The sequence below is a fragment of the Thermobia domestica genome, chromosome 6 (assembly GCF_964235325.1).
Source record: "Thermobia domestica chromosome 6, izTheDome1.hap1.1, whole genome shotgun sequence".
In the NCBI taxonomy this organism is placed as follows: domain Eukaryota; kingdom Metazoa; phylum Arthropoda; class Insecta; order Zygentoma; family Lepismatidae; genus Thermobia; species Thermobia domestica.
In genome coordinates, this window is record NC_137459.1 from 164,078,445 (window position 1) to 164,094,292 (window position 15,848).

Consider the following 15,848-nt stretch of genomic DNA (forward strand, 5'->3'; position numbering starts at 1 on the left):
CATGCAATCCGGTTGTCCATGTTTTACGTTGTTAGCGTTTTCTCTCTCTCTCGCTCTCGTTCGCTGTAGGAATAGATCGCTTCAGACGCTGATTGTCTTCTCCAGTCGGTTGTGCCACATTACATCTGCATTTCTTGTGATAATCCTCTTCAGTGTTTAAGGATTCCTCTCACCTACATTTGGTTTCCGTTATCTAGCCTTCTTCTTTGATGATGATTTGCCACGACTTCTGTATATCGTCGTAACCTTGGACACTATTACTCTCGGCGCACTTAGCACATTATCCGCCTTGCTCCAGTTTCCTGCACACCATAATTTGTCCTGTTTCCAAGGTTTTCAATTTTGCATCACCAATCTTGCCTAGTGCACACGAATTCGTAGACACTAACTTACGACAAACACAGCATTTTTTGTTAGCACATACATATAGTTATATTTTTCGAATCTTAGACTTCAACACTATATGCATTCACTATTTCAATTTTCATTCCAAATCTAAAATATGTCCCCGAATTTCGATTTCATACAAGAGACAAATTAGATAATATTTTGTGCCAAACGTTTTGTTGCACTGCCATTGCTCTATTGTTTGCCACTCAAGAAAAAAAAAATGTTGTTTTGCTTGAATAGTGCATTGTTTAAACCAACGAAACATTATGTTTGCTATGTGTGATGCTATGTTAAGTTTTACTAGAGATTAAAGGATTGTTTTAACCGATAAGAAACTTTCTTCTAGATTACTAGTGTATAAGAAAGTAAAATTTCCTGAAACTTGAAGCTTATTGTTTCTGAATAGCATGTAGTTATTTATTTTTAGTGGGCGTTTATTGCCATCACTTCCTTGTTAAATAATACGTTAATTCTTGTTTACTCTTTCACAGTTGCGGATCTGAGCGCAGTTCAATCTTTGTAGGATTGAGTATTTTGGTTCAGCAGATCAGAACAGAAAAGAGAGTAGACCTTTTCACAATGACACGCAAGTTGAGATCACAGAGGCAAGGAATGTTGCAAGCGTTTGTACGTATATTTTTCGTCTTTTTATAATGATTGTTTAAGAGTTAAGACGACTTTCTTCAGTACGTAAGTTAAATCTGACGTATATTGTAGCGTGGGATTCAAAGGACACCAGCTCCGAACTAGAATCGAATGCAGATCTCCCACATCAAAGACAAAAGTAAAATTACATATAACGATTTTCAGCGTCTTCATTGAGTTAAGGTTGATTCATATTTGCTGGGTACCAGATTAAGTTATTAAGTGAATCGAATTTCAGGAAAGAAAGAAAGAAAATAAAGGAAACATTGTCGTATTGGCACCAATATGTACGATATTTATAGTATGGAAACAATTTCGTTAAAAAAAAAAATTATCATAATCACAGCCTACCCTTTACACTTGAAAACCATGTCCATTTCACATACCACGCAGAACTATACAATATGTATCATTCCCCAGGGGCACGGTGGCTCTATGGTAGAGCACTCGTCCCTAATGCGTGGGGTGCTTAGTTCTTTCCCCGGCCAAGTAATCTCGTGGCCATGGATAAACAACTATTTTTCCTGGAAGAGGAAAAACTTTCCTCTACCCTCTGTGGCTTAGCAACTGCAAACTTCACTGGGGTTCGCGAAGGCGTCAATGCTGCCAGATTTCTAAACTGAACTAACGAAGGTTTCATTTTCGTTAGATTCTCTTTCCTTCAGAATGACATTAAAAAAAATAAAATAAAATAAAAATAAATAAATAAATAAAAAAAAAATGTGTAAATGCCTCTAAAAGGGAAAATATTCATTCTCAATTCCTGCAAGAGTCTTTGGTGCTACAATATACAACTTAAGGCAGGTAATAGGGTTATTTTCCTTTTTCCTCTTGAGTTTTATAGTTTTCCGGATTTTGCAAACCATAATAAAATGAATCACATTCTTGAAAATTTAAACATGATTTTTTTAGAAATTTATATATAAAGAAAGAAAAGAAAAGAAAAAAAGACAGTTTGACTTAGGTCTTCTTCATCCATGAATGAGCAGTAACACATATAAAGAAGTTACAGTTAAAACATTTTTTTCTGTTGTTTTGAAAATTAAAGAAACGAATAGAAAGAAGGAAAAAAAATTGCTTAAAATGCTTTCTCAATAAACTTCGTTCCTTACATAGACAGATTCAATTTATTATTTATAACCAACAATAGTTCACTGGCGCAAATCCCGGAGGTATGAGTGGGACATGTCCCCCAGTCTTGGAACTGGGGGGACTGTCCCTTCCAATAATCCGACTTCAATTTTTTTGGAGAAACGTGATGATTTGTGAAGACATCCGAGACTAACTGAATTTCCTTATTCCATCAGAACATTACGTCTGTTACATAGTACGGGGTTTTCGTATAAATCAGTGCCAATAAAACGCGCGTAATGTGAGTCCAATGAAGTTATTACTTAGAGATACCGTTATCTCGAAGAAATTAAAGCTTACCGTTCCGCGGGATACTGTGACGTATACCTAGATGAAATTTGGTACGGTAGCAACACGTGCCAAATCAAAAATTGGTCCGACGACTCTTGACAATTGCACAGTTGCAACTTCGGACAAAAAAGGGGAAAGGATCGTTATTATTACGCACTTTGGTGGCCGATTTGATTTGTGGATAGTTCTTTATTTATAACTCACAAGAAAATGTCTGATGCTCCTCCTGTCCATTATCATGGGACAATAAACCCAGAAATTTTCGAGCATTGGTTTGAAAACATCATACTGAAACGCTTAGAGGAAGTATCTTCTGTATATTTGTATAATGTCCTTCCCATAGTCGTGTAATTAATCCGAAGCCTAATACTTCGTGGAGAAAAGAAACTATTCTTACTTATATGCGAATCTACAATAGTGCCATATCTAGTCCGGTCCTGATAATACCTGTTCTCCAAATTATTGATGAACAACTGCCTGCGAACAGAAAAAGAAAAAGGCACGCAATTAGACGAACTGGCAGCATCATATGAGCATGTTGTTTTAAGATTACCTCCACATCATTGCGTACTTAACCCAATTGAAATGGTGTGGTCACAATTAAAACGGACGATAACATCCCAAAAGATGAAAGGCGAACCCCTACCAAAACTGGTGTCTTTATTAAATAGAGCATTCAATAAAATTAGAGTTGACAATTGGAGAAATTACATAAGACAGGAGGATATTGAAGACAGTTACAGAAATCTTCAGTCAACTCAAGTAGAGTTTTAGTGGAAATAACAGATTCGTCAACAGACGATTCTGACTTAGATCAGAAGTAACACTTTTCCAGGGAAGACAGTACTCCATAGTATTTAATATTCTCTTATTTTGGTAGATCATGCACCTTATAAAATTTGTGGTTGGTTACTGTTCAGTTAAATTTTTTTCTTGTTCAAAAAATTTGTATTCACGAATGGGCGAACATATAATTGCAGAATTTCCTATTTAAAAATAATTTCCCTATTTATTTTTGCGTTAATTAAAATATTGATATATTTTATTGCAAGTTTTTATTTTGTAATATGATAATGCTTGCTCTTGTAGAAGAATTCACATACAGTTAGAGTAATACGTGGCAGTTTTTTTTTTTTTTTTTTCCACTGGTAGTAGAATATATTTCTTTTATCCTTTATGATTCATTACCCGAAGACCGAAAATAATATAGAAGCAAAGTTATCTGATATACAACCAACAAAGAAGTGAAACTTTCAGGAGGGCTGAAAGTAGTCAAAGACGAACTAACCCTAGCTACAGATCTGATTTCGATATGAACATTGGGTCAAGAAACCTGGGCAATATGTATCCTTAATTAATGCTAATTATTTAATACCTGTCCCAATAAAGCATTTAAATTTCTTATTGCGAAATGTAAAAATTTACCAAGATTACTCTTGAAAGTCAAGAATATGAAATTACTGAACAAGATGATTTATACATATATATATATAGATGAGGTAAAAAGAATTCTTTGAGAATCGAGACAAGACTTCTTTAAACTTAACAAGACGTCTCTTCTCATGGGCAACACTAGTCAAGATCGAGTTAAATCGTTTCCGCGCGTCCAATTGGGATAATATACAATAAATCTAAACTATATTTCTTTAATATCGCCTATTTATTGGCTTCAATGATGAGAACCATAAAACCTGCCCAAGCCACTAACCTTAGGATACGTTTTCATGTAAGACATTTGCAAGCAACTGAATTATATTGATTTCAATACAATGGTAAAATATTTACATACAAGTCATCATTTTCACAATAGCCTGTTTTAAATTTTATTTTAAGTTTAGTTTACTAACGGCTTTATCAACCAAGTACCAATCAAATTGCAATTTTCTGATATTTTGCACTAATGTTTGGTTTTAATTACCTGGGACTTTTTCTTCAATAAAACTAAAATTATAAGTGTAACATTATAGCAAATGACTCTACTTCCCCTTCTCAGCAACGTAATTTTTAAAATAAAATAACTTCAGGGATTCGTGAGATACTCTATTCTTAGCAAAAGCTATTTGAACCCTCTTTTACTGCCCTATAAGACATACTTCGAAACAATCTATTCTTAGTCCTTGATATTGTGACAAAGGAACATACATACAAACTCATGTTTCTATCTATAATAGTTTGACTTAGTTATTGATGAGTAAGTCATTTTAATCTTTTTTATATAATAGTGTATATGTCTTTCTTTTTTTTCTTTTTTTTCTTTTCTTTTTTTTTTTTTTTTTTTTTTAAGAGAAAAGAATGGTTCGTGTTGAGTTTTGATATTTTCGCCCGATTTGAATTATGTTGTAGGCAATGGATCACAACATTTTTCTTAGATCATTTTTTATTACACAATTTACGCGTCAATACGTTTCTACTTCGGCTTTCTCTATGTCTTTCTCTAAAAGAGAACATATGGTGTCCAGACATTTTCTAGAAAGAAATAAAAAAAAAATGTGTCAACTTTGTCCTCCAGCACGTGCGGAAAAGACTTTTGTGGGAACTTGTGGTTATGCTTGCGGAAGGGGCTCTTTCTTACAAAGTGTATCGGTAAGGGCCGTTTATCGGTGGCCGCGACTTTAAGTTTGTGGTGGACAGCATCGTGTCCATGGGTTTTCTCGTAGTCTTTCTGTTTCCTGCCACATTATCTTTCCACCAATTTTTCCATCATCATTCACTTTCGTTAATCATCCGTCTCCCTTAGCCTAAAGGGCATAATTATGGGACGTTAAACTGAGAGGATTCATTTTATATTTGTATCATTCCACCGTGACTATGGCTTTGCGTGACTGGTCAAGGTCAAATGTATATAAGGAGTAGGTAATGCGTCATGTTACAGTTCGATTTGATTGACATGTAAAATTTTCTAGTGATGTACTTTCACTACGTTTCCACGGGGTATTCGAATCAATCTTAGCATACCACCAGAGTACTAAATAAGGGGTGTTTACAATCAGAAAGAGCTTTAAATTGGTAAGTTTTCGATTATATGTTATATTCAAAATGTGTGCGTGATGTTTAGGATGCATATTTTTGCGTTAAATCATTCAAAAACTTGGGTTCGTATCATATTCGAGGTCGTACTATGTTCACGCTAATATAGTATTAAGTTGCTTGAAATGGCAGCTTACTTATGTAATAAGTTACTAATGTTGTAGCATCATAATTAGCTATTTTAATACTAGTTTTGTTACTTGCAAAGAACTTTCTGTCAGAAAATGTACAATTACGTACAATAGGGTCGTGATGTATTTTTGTGTAACAAAGGACAAGAAAGCACTTAAATGGCTTATTTCGTATCAAGACTGCATGCACAAGGTAATATATTGAAGTTTGATCAGGTATTGAAGAAAAAACATGTGCTATTTACTCACTTATGATGATTTTAAATGAAGCCAGGTGAGAAATAAGTGTCAAACTTGTACAATAAAGTGTATAGTCTGTCCAATTATAGCACTAAATACCCTCTTGTATTGTAATAGAAACCGCGATAATCTTAGCGTCTTGTCTCGCTGACTAACACAACACGCTTGACTCGCGGCATGTTGACCTCAAGCTGCATTGTTAGTATAGCAGTCGCAAGATTTGATGCATGAAATGCATCTGATTGTTCGCAAATTTTTACCCTGAACAACCGTCCGTATTTCATCGCCAGACCGGCACTGTCATGTGCGAGATTAATGCAAAAACGGACAGATTATACACCTTGATAATATGTTCTTATTTATTTATTTATTTATTTATTTTAATCATAGGCTCAGTATGAATTTCTTTACCGTGCCATTATAAATTACGTGGATCTGCACCACCTAGCGGAAGAGGAGGCCTAAGGATGTGCTTGTGTAGTTGTGTTGTTAATGACATTTTTGGAATTTCTTCAAACACATGTGTCGTTGGCTGGCCAAAATAGTGCTGTTTTTTATTTGTCTGCAATTTGCCATGTTGTTTCATGTTCCAGCCTGTACCTGTGTATGGTTCATGAATTAAAGAGTTCCATAAGTGACAATGAATCTCTCAAGGTTTCAAATGAGTGCTTTTTTTAAGATGGTAGAGTAGAATCCAAATTATATGGATCTCATCATTGGCATAGTGTAATATTAGGATTTATATGAAACATTTTATAAGATTCGTACAGAAAACAATATTGCAAATGGATGTGTCAAGGATATGTTTAACTCCTTAGAATTTTCTTCTACGCCAGGTCGTCATAATGGTTGTTTGACTTCTCACCATCTCCACATTCTCCGTCAATGTAGTGTTAATCGTAAGGCAATATAGTAACGTTGGTTTGAACTGATATGCTTCTTGTCCAAAATGTGTATCATTCCAAAGTCATTATAACGAAAATTTGGCTACTATGTTATATTAATTTGAGTCCTAAATTTCCTCTGCCGGTTATTTTATGTTGCATGTTTGTTAGTCCAAGCTGTAAAATTATGTTTAGTTTAGTTTTACGGCACTATTTAGATTTTGATATATAAACACAGTATCATATAACAGATCTTGGATACAGAAGTATGGGGAAGAAAGATTGGCAAGTGTAATATTATAACTTTTTCTATATAAAAAAAAACTATATATATATATATATTGATCAAGGTAACAGTATTAATACAGAAGGAACGTTACTTGCCTTAGTCTCTATTTTTTCTTTCTTTTGTTAAAATTATCTTTATCAGTATTCTCCTGATGATAATCTAATTGAAATTCATTGTTTGGGCTTCCTTTTTTATTCTTTCTTTCAGTATGTAAAATGTCTAGTAGAATGATTTTTGGTTCAGTATTAACGCATTCATTACTACAGGGTGTTTCAGTGGAAAAAGACGTGATTTTGAAGTGCAACAATGTATTTTATGGATGACCACAGTAAGACTAAAGTTTAATGTAACACACGTTCGAAGTGTCCACCCTGACGATTGGAAACTTCCCTGACGCACATGTTATCAAAAACCTTGCCACGGGTGACGTGACTAACTGCTGGCGTACACTGCCCAATATTTGCTCTTAATTCATTTAAAGATCGGAGTTTAAGCTTGAGGTAGCCCCATAAAAAATCATAATGATTAATGCCTGGAGGCCACTCCAAGCCTGTTCAAAAAAAAAAAAAAAAATAAAATAAAATAAAATAAAATAAAATAAAATAAAATAAAAATAAAAATAATAATAATAATAATAATAATAATAATGGATAGAGATCACACGATTGGGGAGTTTTGTGTGAAGGAAATTAAGGACAGGTTCTGTTTTATGCGTGTTATCTCTATCCTGCTGGAACCATTGCCGACGAAGTGGACACGTTTTACGACGATGGCCAGGATAATGCTCAAGCATTTCCAAATAATTTTGTGATGTGACATAGCCACCAAAGAAGAAAGGTCGAATTATGCCACGTTTTGAAACAGCACACCAAACCTTTTTCCGGATGCAAACCTGAGTCTACCATTTCATGCGGATTTTCTGCTGCCCAAAATCTTAAATTTTGTTTGTTTACTTCATCTGACAGATAAATGTAAGCTTCGTCTGTACACCACAAATGTTCAATAATGTCTGGGTCATCAGCAATAAACGCACTGAACTGATTTGCAAAATGCAGACGCCTTCGTTTTGCAATGTCTGTTAATTTTTGAAGCATCTGCATTTTGTAGGGGAACATTTGCAGGTCTTTTCGCAGAATACGCCAACATGATGTTACGGATATTGTTTTTTGCCGACAAACGTCGCAAAGATTCTCAATAGATGCTCGCAATACTGCAATACGCTGTTCTGTACGCACAGTTGTTCTGGATCCCTCTCTTCGAAGTCTTGTAACATTACCAGTCTTATTGCAGTAATCAACATAACGCCGTATGGACTTGGTGGATGGTGCCCATGCACAATGATTCTCCAGTCTGAATCGTTATTGGACACCAACAAGGGAGCGTGATTCAATGAACCAAGTCACCAATGAGATATTTTGCTGCAACATGAGTTTAAGGTCCGCTATTATTATACTGGACTATGCAACATGAAAATAATAAAATTGTAAGACTAAATTTATAGTTTTGTTTACTCTGTATTTACATATATCTATTACTATACTATTATTCAAATAAATTTTGTAGCCACTAGAAATCACGGCTTTTTGGATGAAACACCCTGTACTATTTGGATTCTAAATTGTGGTATTGAAGCCTATGAGACTGGGAAATTTGATAAATACAATCGCTATAGTTAAAATCCATGTTAAACGTGTCAAACGGTATATTTTATTTCCTCCATTGTCTTTCACTAATGCAAATGGAGTAGTGTATTTGTTTCTTTATAATTTCTTTAGTTGAGTCTGCAGGCAATAACAAAACAAAATCAAATAGAGCATTTTGCTTTCTTTCTTTCAATGAATTCCAGAAACTGAAGTTCTTTTTCTTGATTTTGGTATGTTTTATATGTGTATGTATATAAAATATGAAAAGTATATAATGACGGTATAATTTCGTTAGAATTTTATGACAAATAAGTACAAGTATAGAAGTTATAACAATTGAAAGAACAGCTGAAGGCAAATACTGGGGGATCACTTGTTATGAAATTCCCTAATTTAATGTCTCCCTACGGTTGATATTAGGAAGGCTCCTGATTGATAAATTTTAGCTTATCTTGAATATATTAATTCCTTAGTTATGTTAATCAATTAAGATGTCCAGAGTACTTTAGTTTGTAAACAGAATAAACAAGCATTAAGCACATTATTTATGTTCGCTAATTATTACGAGAAGTATTCAGAGGTGATAACGCATAATCATTAATTTAATCCTGAAGTACTTTTTGACTTCCGTCTTTCATTACAGAATTCTAATACTGATAGAATCTTAACTCTTGTAGGTTTTTTAATTAAATTATTATTTCTGTTAATAGATTATACGCGAAAACGTATCAAAACTCATGTTAATTTAGATATGAACTGGAATGTGATGTTTGAGGTCCAGTACATGGTTCGAGCCAAAGACGAGTATGCTGTAATAAGAACAGTGCAGAGATCTTTTTCAGCATTGGTACACAAACTTTTTTTTTTTTCTTTATTTAGGATTGCATTTTCATCAAATTATTATATCGGAATTAAAGCATTGTGAATAAGCTCGCTAATTATGTGTATATTTGAGAACACTAGGTATATTTTATTGTTTAGAAAAAAATATTTATTAAGTTGTCGTAAACGCATAATATTGCCAATAACCATAATGCTTGGAGTCACCCAGTCATTTTAATGCATCAAGAGTAATTGTGTAAAAAAAATACACTTCTAAAGTAATAATTTATTTCATAATGAGTATATATTTATTTTTATATATAACAGTCCAGAAACTTTTTTATTTATTATTTTTTTATGATATACAGTTGCAATTCCGCAGTCAATAGCTTAGTTGTGAGGACATTCTTATAGCCATTATATAAGTTTAATATGTTCAAAAATTGTTTCTTCCTAATTATTTTATTGTTAATTGTATTTTTTTTCTTCGCATCTTGGTGATATTGTGGTCCTAGTTATCAGTCTGTAGTGAAAATGAACATAATTGACCATTTTGTATCATAGAACTTATTTCTTGTAATGAATTTACCGTTTGTCCTATGTGTCATTCACTGTGCTGAGGTAAAGCTTTGAATATAATAATTTTTTTTGTAAGAAATACAATAGTGAGCGTTGTGTTTTAATTTCTGAGTTGATCTTATACGTCATTACAGTTTGTCTTAAAAGAAGGCACTTCAGCAAAGTGTATGCATGTATGTATATGTCAAGCACAATACAGCTCAAAGATACGGTACCTTAAATTATTTTATGTGTGAAGTGTTTCCGTAAAGTTTAGGTAATTATCGTTGTTATTTTCATTATTATTTTCGTTTATACAAATCGTATAAGTGCTTTGTGTTCTTAGTATTTTGCATTATTGACCTTAAACGTCGAAGTCCTGGGTAATTTTGACCACCCAGATGTCCAAAGAACTGAAAGCTTTTGAATTATTAATCTTCTATAGCATGATTTGCATGCCGTTACTTACTAAAACAGCACAATCTGACTTTAAATGTAAACAAGTATTAGACATATTTGAAAGTCATATTTCCCAGTGCATGTATTTGTGATTGCTAAGTGCAATAGCGAGGTGTTTCATTTAACATCATTGTTGCGCAAATTAAGTTGAAATTTAAAACTATAACCCTAAATTATTGTGTTTCCTATAATTCAGTAATTGAATCTTGACATTCACTGAAGCATGTTCTTCAGAAAATATTTTTTTATCCACTATAAAAATTAATAATAATTGCAAGTATGACTCAAGTCTTCAGAAGGGAAGTGCGTATAATTTATGTATCTAGAGACATTAAACTTGGTAAAGTATAATTGAGCATATTTTTAAATCTGTAGGTGTTTTTCTTTGGATATTATATATATTACGGTTATTGAGCACAGAAATGATGTAAATTGAGTCAAATTCCAAAGTCCATCTGCTAGAGTTTTGCATATTACATTTCTTGCAATTTATTAAGATAAACTTAACTTAGTTTCTATCAGTAAAATCGTTTGTACCTTTCGACACATTTGATGCTTCCAAAGTACTAAGATTAATGTCCAGTCACTTGAACACGAAATGGTAACGTGACTTTTCGAGATTCAGCGTTGACTATTCTTTCAGTTCGATGTCTTTCCATTTTGTCTGAAGACAACTTCGGGCATTGAAAATGTTAATTACTTTCTTATTTAGCAATGCGATCTCCTTCAAAATGACGTAAGTACCTTATATTTTATTTTGCTTTCCAGATGTGAATGCTAGAGAATCCCTTTGTTCTGTGCATATGTTTTGTGTGTATATACTTAGTTATTGTCAATTTTATTACTATTATTTCGTTAACAGACCGACCTTAAAGTACAATAGCGGGTGTTTCGTTTTCTAGTTTTAGTCTGCGGTAAACAATTGTTGGATTATATATAAAGTACCTCTTGACATTGATTGATGACATGTGTGTATATAGGCCGTATTTATAGTTCGACAGCAGATTGTGAAAAAAAAAAATAATTACCTTATTCTCCGTTCCTTTTAATTTAACGTGTTCATTGGTTGAAAATGGGGGAGGGGGGCATACAGAAATGACTGCGTATTTGAGATTGCTTAATTTGAATAACATTGAATATATGTGTGTATGTCTGCGCGTGTGTGTGCGTGTAAATGTTTGTACAGGTATCCCTACTTTTTAAAAATTATTATTGGTGAAAATATTCATTCTTATTGCAGACTTTAAACTAAAGCACGAGACATTGATGGGCATTTTTTTCTACAAGGTGTTTTTAAATTTAATCGACTGTTAAAGTACTTCCTTTTGCCATCTGTACCGAACTTCAGAACGTTCCAACAGTGATAATGTTATGATCTTTATTGGTCGACTTTTGTTGTTTTAATTAACTTTAGAAAAATAAATAAATAATAATAATAATAACGTATACTGTGCAGTTAATTACTTTTGCTTTAAAAGTCATAAGCATGTAAAAGATGCATTGAAGACTTCTGACCGTGGTTTAGCTGTGATTTCGTGTTTACAGCTTAACACGTGTTAACTGTATGTTGAACTGCTTAGGTATACCTTCTTTCTAGTCAGTAGTCTTTTTATTCGCGAAGATTACGGTAGTGACAATCAAAGTTGTAGAGAAGACAAAAATAATATGATACGAGTTTGCTGTAAAGCTGAATGGTTGAGCGCTAAGAAAGCGCAGAGATTAGAGTAATGTTATAAAGATTGCTGTAATTCATTGCAAAGTCAGCAAATATTGGCAGTATTTTAAATTCACATTCTTTTGTATGTATTTTGTATAACATTGTTTACTAATTTTTAACCTGCTTTTATTGTAGCAATGTGACTAGTGCTGATGCATTACTATTAAAGAAAAAATATATATTGCCGTATACAATTGTGATGGTACAGTTTTCAACATATGAACTTTAAAAAAAATGAAGGCATACTTCTGTAAATGAATACATTTTACTGTCCTGGTAGAAAATCCAAATGAGGGGAGGGTAATCATATTGAATGAATTTTATGAGTGAAAGCTTGAATATCCTTTTGTAATCAGTAATGAAATGCGGTAATTATCAAATGATGTTTTTTTCTTTTTTTTCTTTCTTTTAATAGTGGCTAGTGTTATTTCTCTAAAACATTCCATAAAATAGTTTGCCCTTCCCTTTTGGCTTTTCTTCAGTAAGCCAAGATTAAAAATAGCCTACCATACTTGTACATGTGCATGTCATGCAATTTTATCTATGCAGTAATTTTTTTTAAAAAAGATGATATTTATTTGTATGATATTTTAGTGAAAACATTGTAAGTTTGTATACAGTTGTACTTTTTTGCATTTATTATTATTATTATTATTATTATGATTATTAATATTAATATTAATATTATTTGTAGATAGAGGAGACTTAATCAGTAATTATGTTGTGTATAAGAAGTGCCTATCTATTACACAAGAGTTTGAAAGAAGTTCTCACTTCTTGTTTGTTACATTTCTTTATTCGAAAGCTTTAATTATGTGTTCATATTACTGTTTATGTTCTTTTCTTTTACGGTCAGATTGGAAGGTGAAAATTAGAGTTTAATGATTAATTGAAATAATAATAATAATAATAATTATTATTATTATTATTATTATCCGGAGTTAGAGTAAACTAATTCGAAATATAGAATGTGTATCGAGACTTCATAATGCTACAACAACCGGCACCCACTAATTCTTCAGAGGTAAGTGGATGTTTCCTTACGATGATACATAAAGTGAGTAATCACGCATTAAATATAGCTCTGTATAAAACCTTATTCAAACTTAAAATGATAACAGAAACACTGATTTTCATATATTTCAAAATTCTTGCGAAGTTATTACTCAGCAGTAAACCATTCTATTTTTCCTGTCCGTGGGGTTCTTTGGTGCTGATTTCATGCACATTTCTAGATATCGTAGTAGGGCTACTTCTGATAGTTACTCACGGTCTCCTATTTTTGTGTAGAACACTTCACTTGCAATCAGCAGTCAAGATCTTGCTTCAATTTTCATTCCAGTGGAGTATATAAATTGCTTATTTTACATGTAAAAAGGTTGGTCAAGAAGGGAAAAAAAAAAGAAAGGAAAAAAATCGAACTTTTGTTTCGTATGCTATCGGATAAAATTAATGTAATTACATTCTGTGACTTAGAACATAATTCAGCAAATTATGGGTAGGATTAAAAGAAACCATCAAATTAAATAAAGAAAGGAAAGTTTCATGCGTATGTTTTGTTGCTAGTTTCAAACAGCGTTGTATTAAAGTTAGAAATCTGCAATGAGAAGGAGAAAGAGGTGAACTTAACACATAGCTGTCTTTAATATAGCTACTTTCATATTAGTTACGTAAAGGTTCTTCGTACTTTGAGTTCACAGTGAGCGTGAGAAGTGAAGTTAAAGTTTTGAAACTAATGTTGGTAATTTTGTTTATCAGTGCTTCAGTGTATGACTACAACAATTACCTAGTCTGTCGATGGGACTACTGCCTTAGCAATATTATTGTTAATTTACATTTGTTGTTGTTCAACCCATACTCCGCATATTTGGATGAATGACTTTCGGAGAAGTTTTGCTACCATTATGCGTAGTATTTTTTAATTAATTAATTATTTTTTTTTAAAAGCAGGCGGCTTATAATTGAAGCCTTGGAAAAGAAAATCAAATTTTTGTAACCATGACATGACGAAGAGAATGTGATTCTTTGAATAGTAGTTTATACAATTTGCCAATAAATGCATGTCCATTTAATATTTGTGTATCTTCCATGAAACGACTTTTGAATTTACTATTTTTATAATTATGTTTATACTTTCAATATGTGTTATGTTTTAAACTGTATTAGGGAATTGTTAATGTGTCCTCAAGGTTTACATTATCATTGCACAAAGAAATTCACAAACCAAATAAAGTAATGGTGACGTGTTGCGTATTAAGACTCTTCAGGCCCATCCATTTAAATAGAATGAAAACGCCTCAACTCGGACCTTTCCTATATGAAGGGCTTTTAGTAGTAACTAAAGATAAAATGTAATTGAAGCGGGCACCTGCTTCCATTCAACACCACGTGCATTTTGCGTACATACAAATTTTTGCGTGTGTGTTTTCTTTGAAGCTTCCCAATGAAGAAAGACCATGATTTTTGTTTGAAAGCGATCAGGAATAAGTGAGAAATCCCGCTCTCAACTTACACATACTGTAAAACAACATCTTTAAAACTTCCGAACTTAGATCAGTCAGTGGTGAGGAGGAAGTTGAACCACGCAATTTAACTTAAGGGAGAGTCTTCATCCCGGCGAAATTAAAATACCGCTAATTTTACAGTAATTATGTGATATCTTCAAATAGATAAAAGATAATTGAAATATGGAGCAAGAGCGCCCTAGACAATATTATTTTGCGTGAGGTACCGTTATCACAAGCCACCTAGTGGCTTTATGTTTTCAGCTGTTTAGAAACGCGAAAATAAATGCCGATTTTCAAAATGGCTCGAAATCGAAAGCAGATAAATGAGTCGTGATAACGGTTTCTCATGTAAAATGATATTGTCTAGGGCGCTCTTGTTCCACATTTTGATTATCTTTTATCTATTTGAAGTTTTTCCTGCACTGCAACTTAAAATAAATAAATAATAAGTAAATAAACAATTACCTTCAAAGCGAGCAAATTTTTCTGTGTGTTGGGCGAGACTATAGTTAAATGTAGCCACTTATCGTTAATCGATGTGAACTGCAAGCTCTAGATAAACTTCAAAGAAAACACAGGTGAGGATTTTGCAAGCTCCATAGATATTGCTCATACATATTGAATGCTTGACGCTCACTTCTCTTCTTTAAGAAATAGTTGTTATTACGATGCGAACGATACGTGTTATAAAATTCTATCTGTAGGTTCAAGTACAATGTTGTATTTCTTGTTAATTTTTGAAGGATGATATGATTTTACTGTCACAATGCTTCCTTAAAAATTAATGTTACCCAATAGATTTCTCATTGCAAAATTGTGCAAAAGCGCCATCACTTATAAAATAAGGCAGAGTAATAAACACGTCTCGTACGAATAATAAAATGGAACATGCACACTATGTCCCAGATTCTTTTAATTTTCGATCGACGATAAGAGAGAAGAAAAGTATGGTCGTTGTAAAAAAAAAAAAAAAAAAAAAAAAAAAAAAAAAAAAAAAAAAATCGAATTCGACATTTCAACGGACTTACATGTTCCATTCATCTTAAGACGAAAAAGGGATTTTTGTATGTCTGTCTGTCTGCCTGACGTAAATATGTTCACTCACCTAGAAGCC

At 32.8% G+C, this 15,848-nt stretch overlaps 1 protein-coding gene across 3 annotated transcripts in view; it reads left to right on the forward strand.

The window, feature by feature from the left end:
- Ptp69D (Protein tyrosine phosphatase 69D) overlaps positions 1–14,299 on the forward strand; it is a 150,060-nt gene extending 135,761 nt beyond the window's left edge. For all 3 annotated transcript variants that reach the window (XM_081762316.1, XM_081762318.1, XM_081762317.1), the window contains exons 26-27: positions 882–1,017; positions 6,246–14,299. In XM_081762316.1, the coding sequence (XP_081618442.1) occupies positions 882–1,017; positions 6,246–6,320 (211 nt within the window). In that variant the 3' untranslated portion in view covers positions 6,321–14,299. The remainder of the gene's footprint in view (positions 1–881; positions 1,018–6,245) is intronic.
- Positions 14,300–15,848: the final 1,549 nt, after the last annotated feature.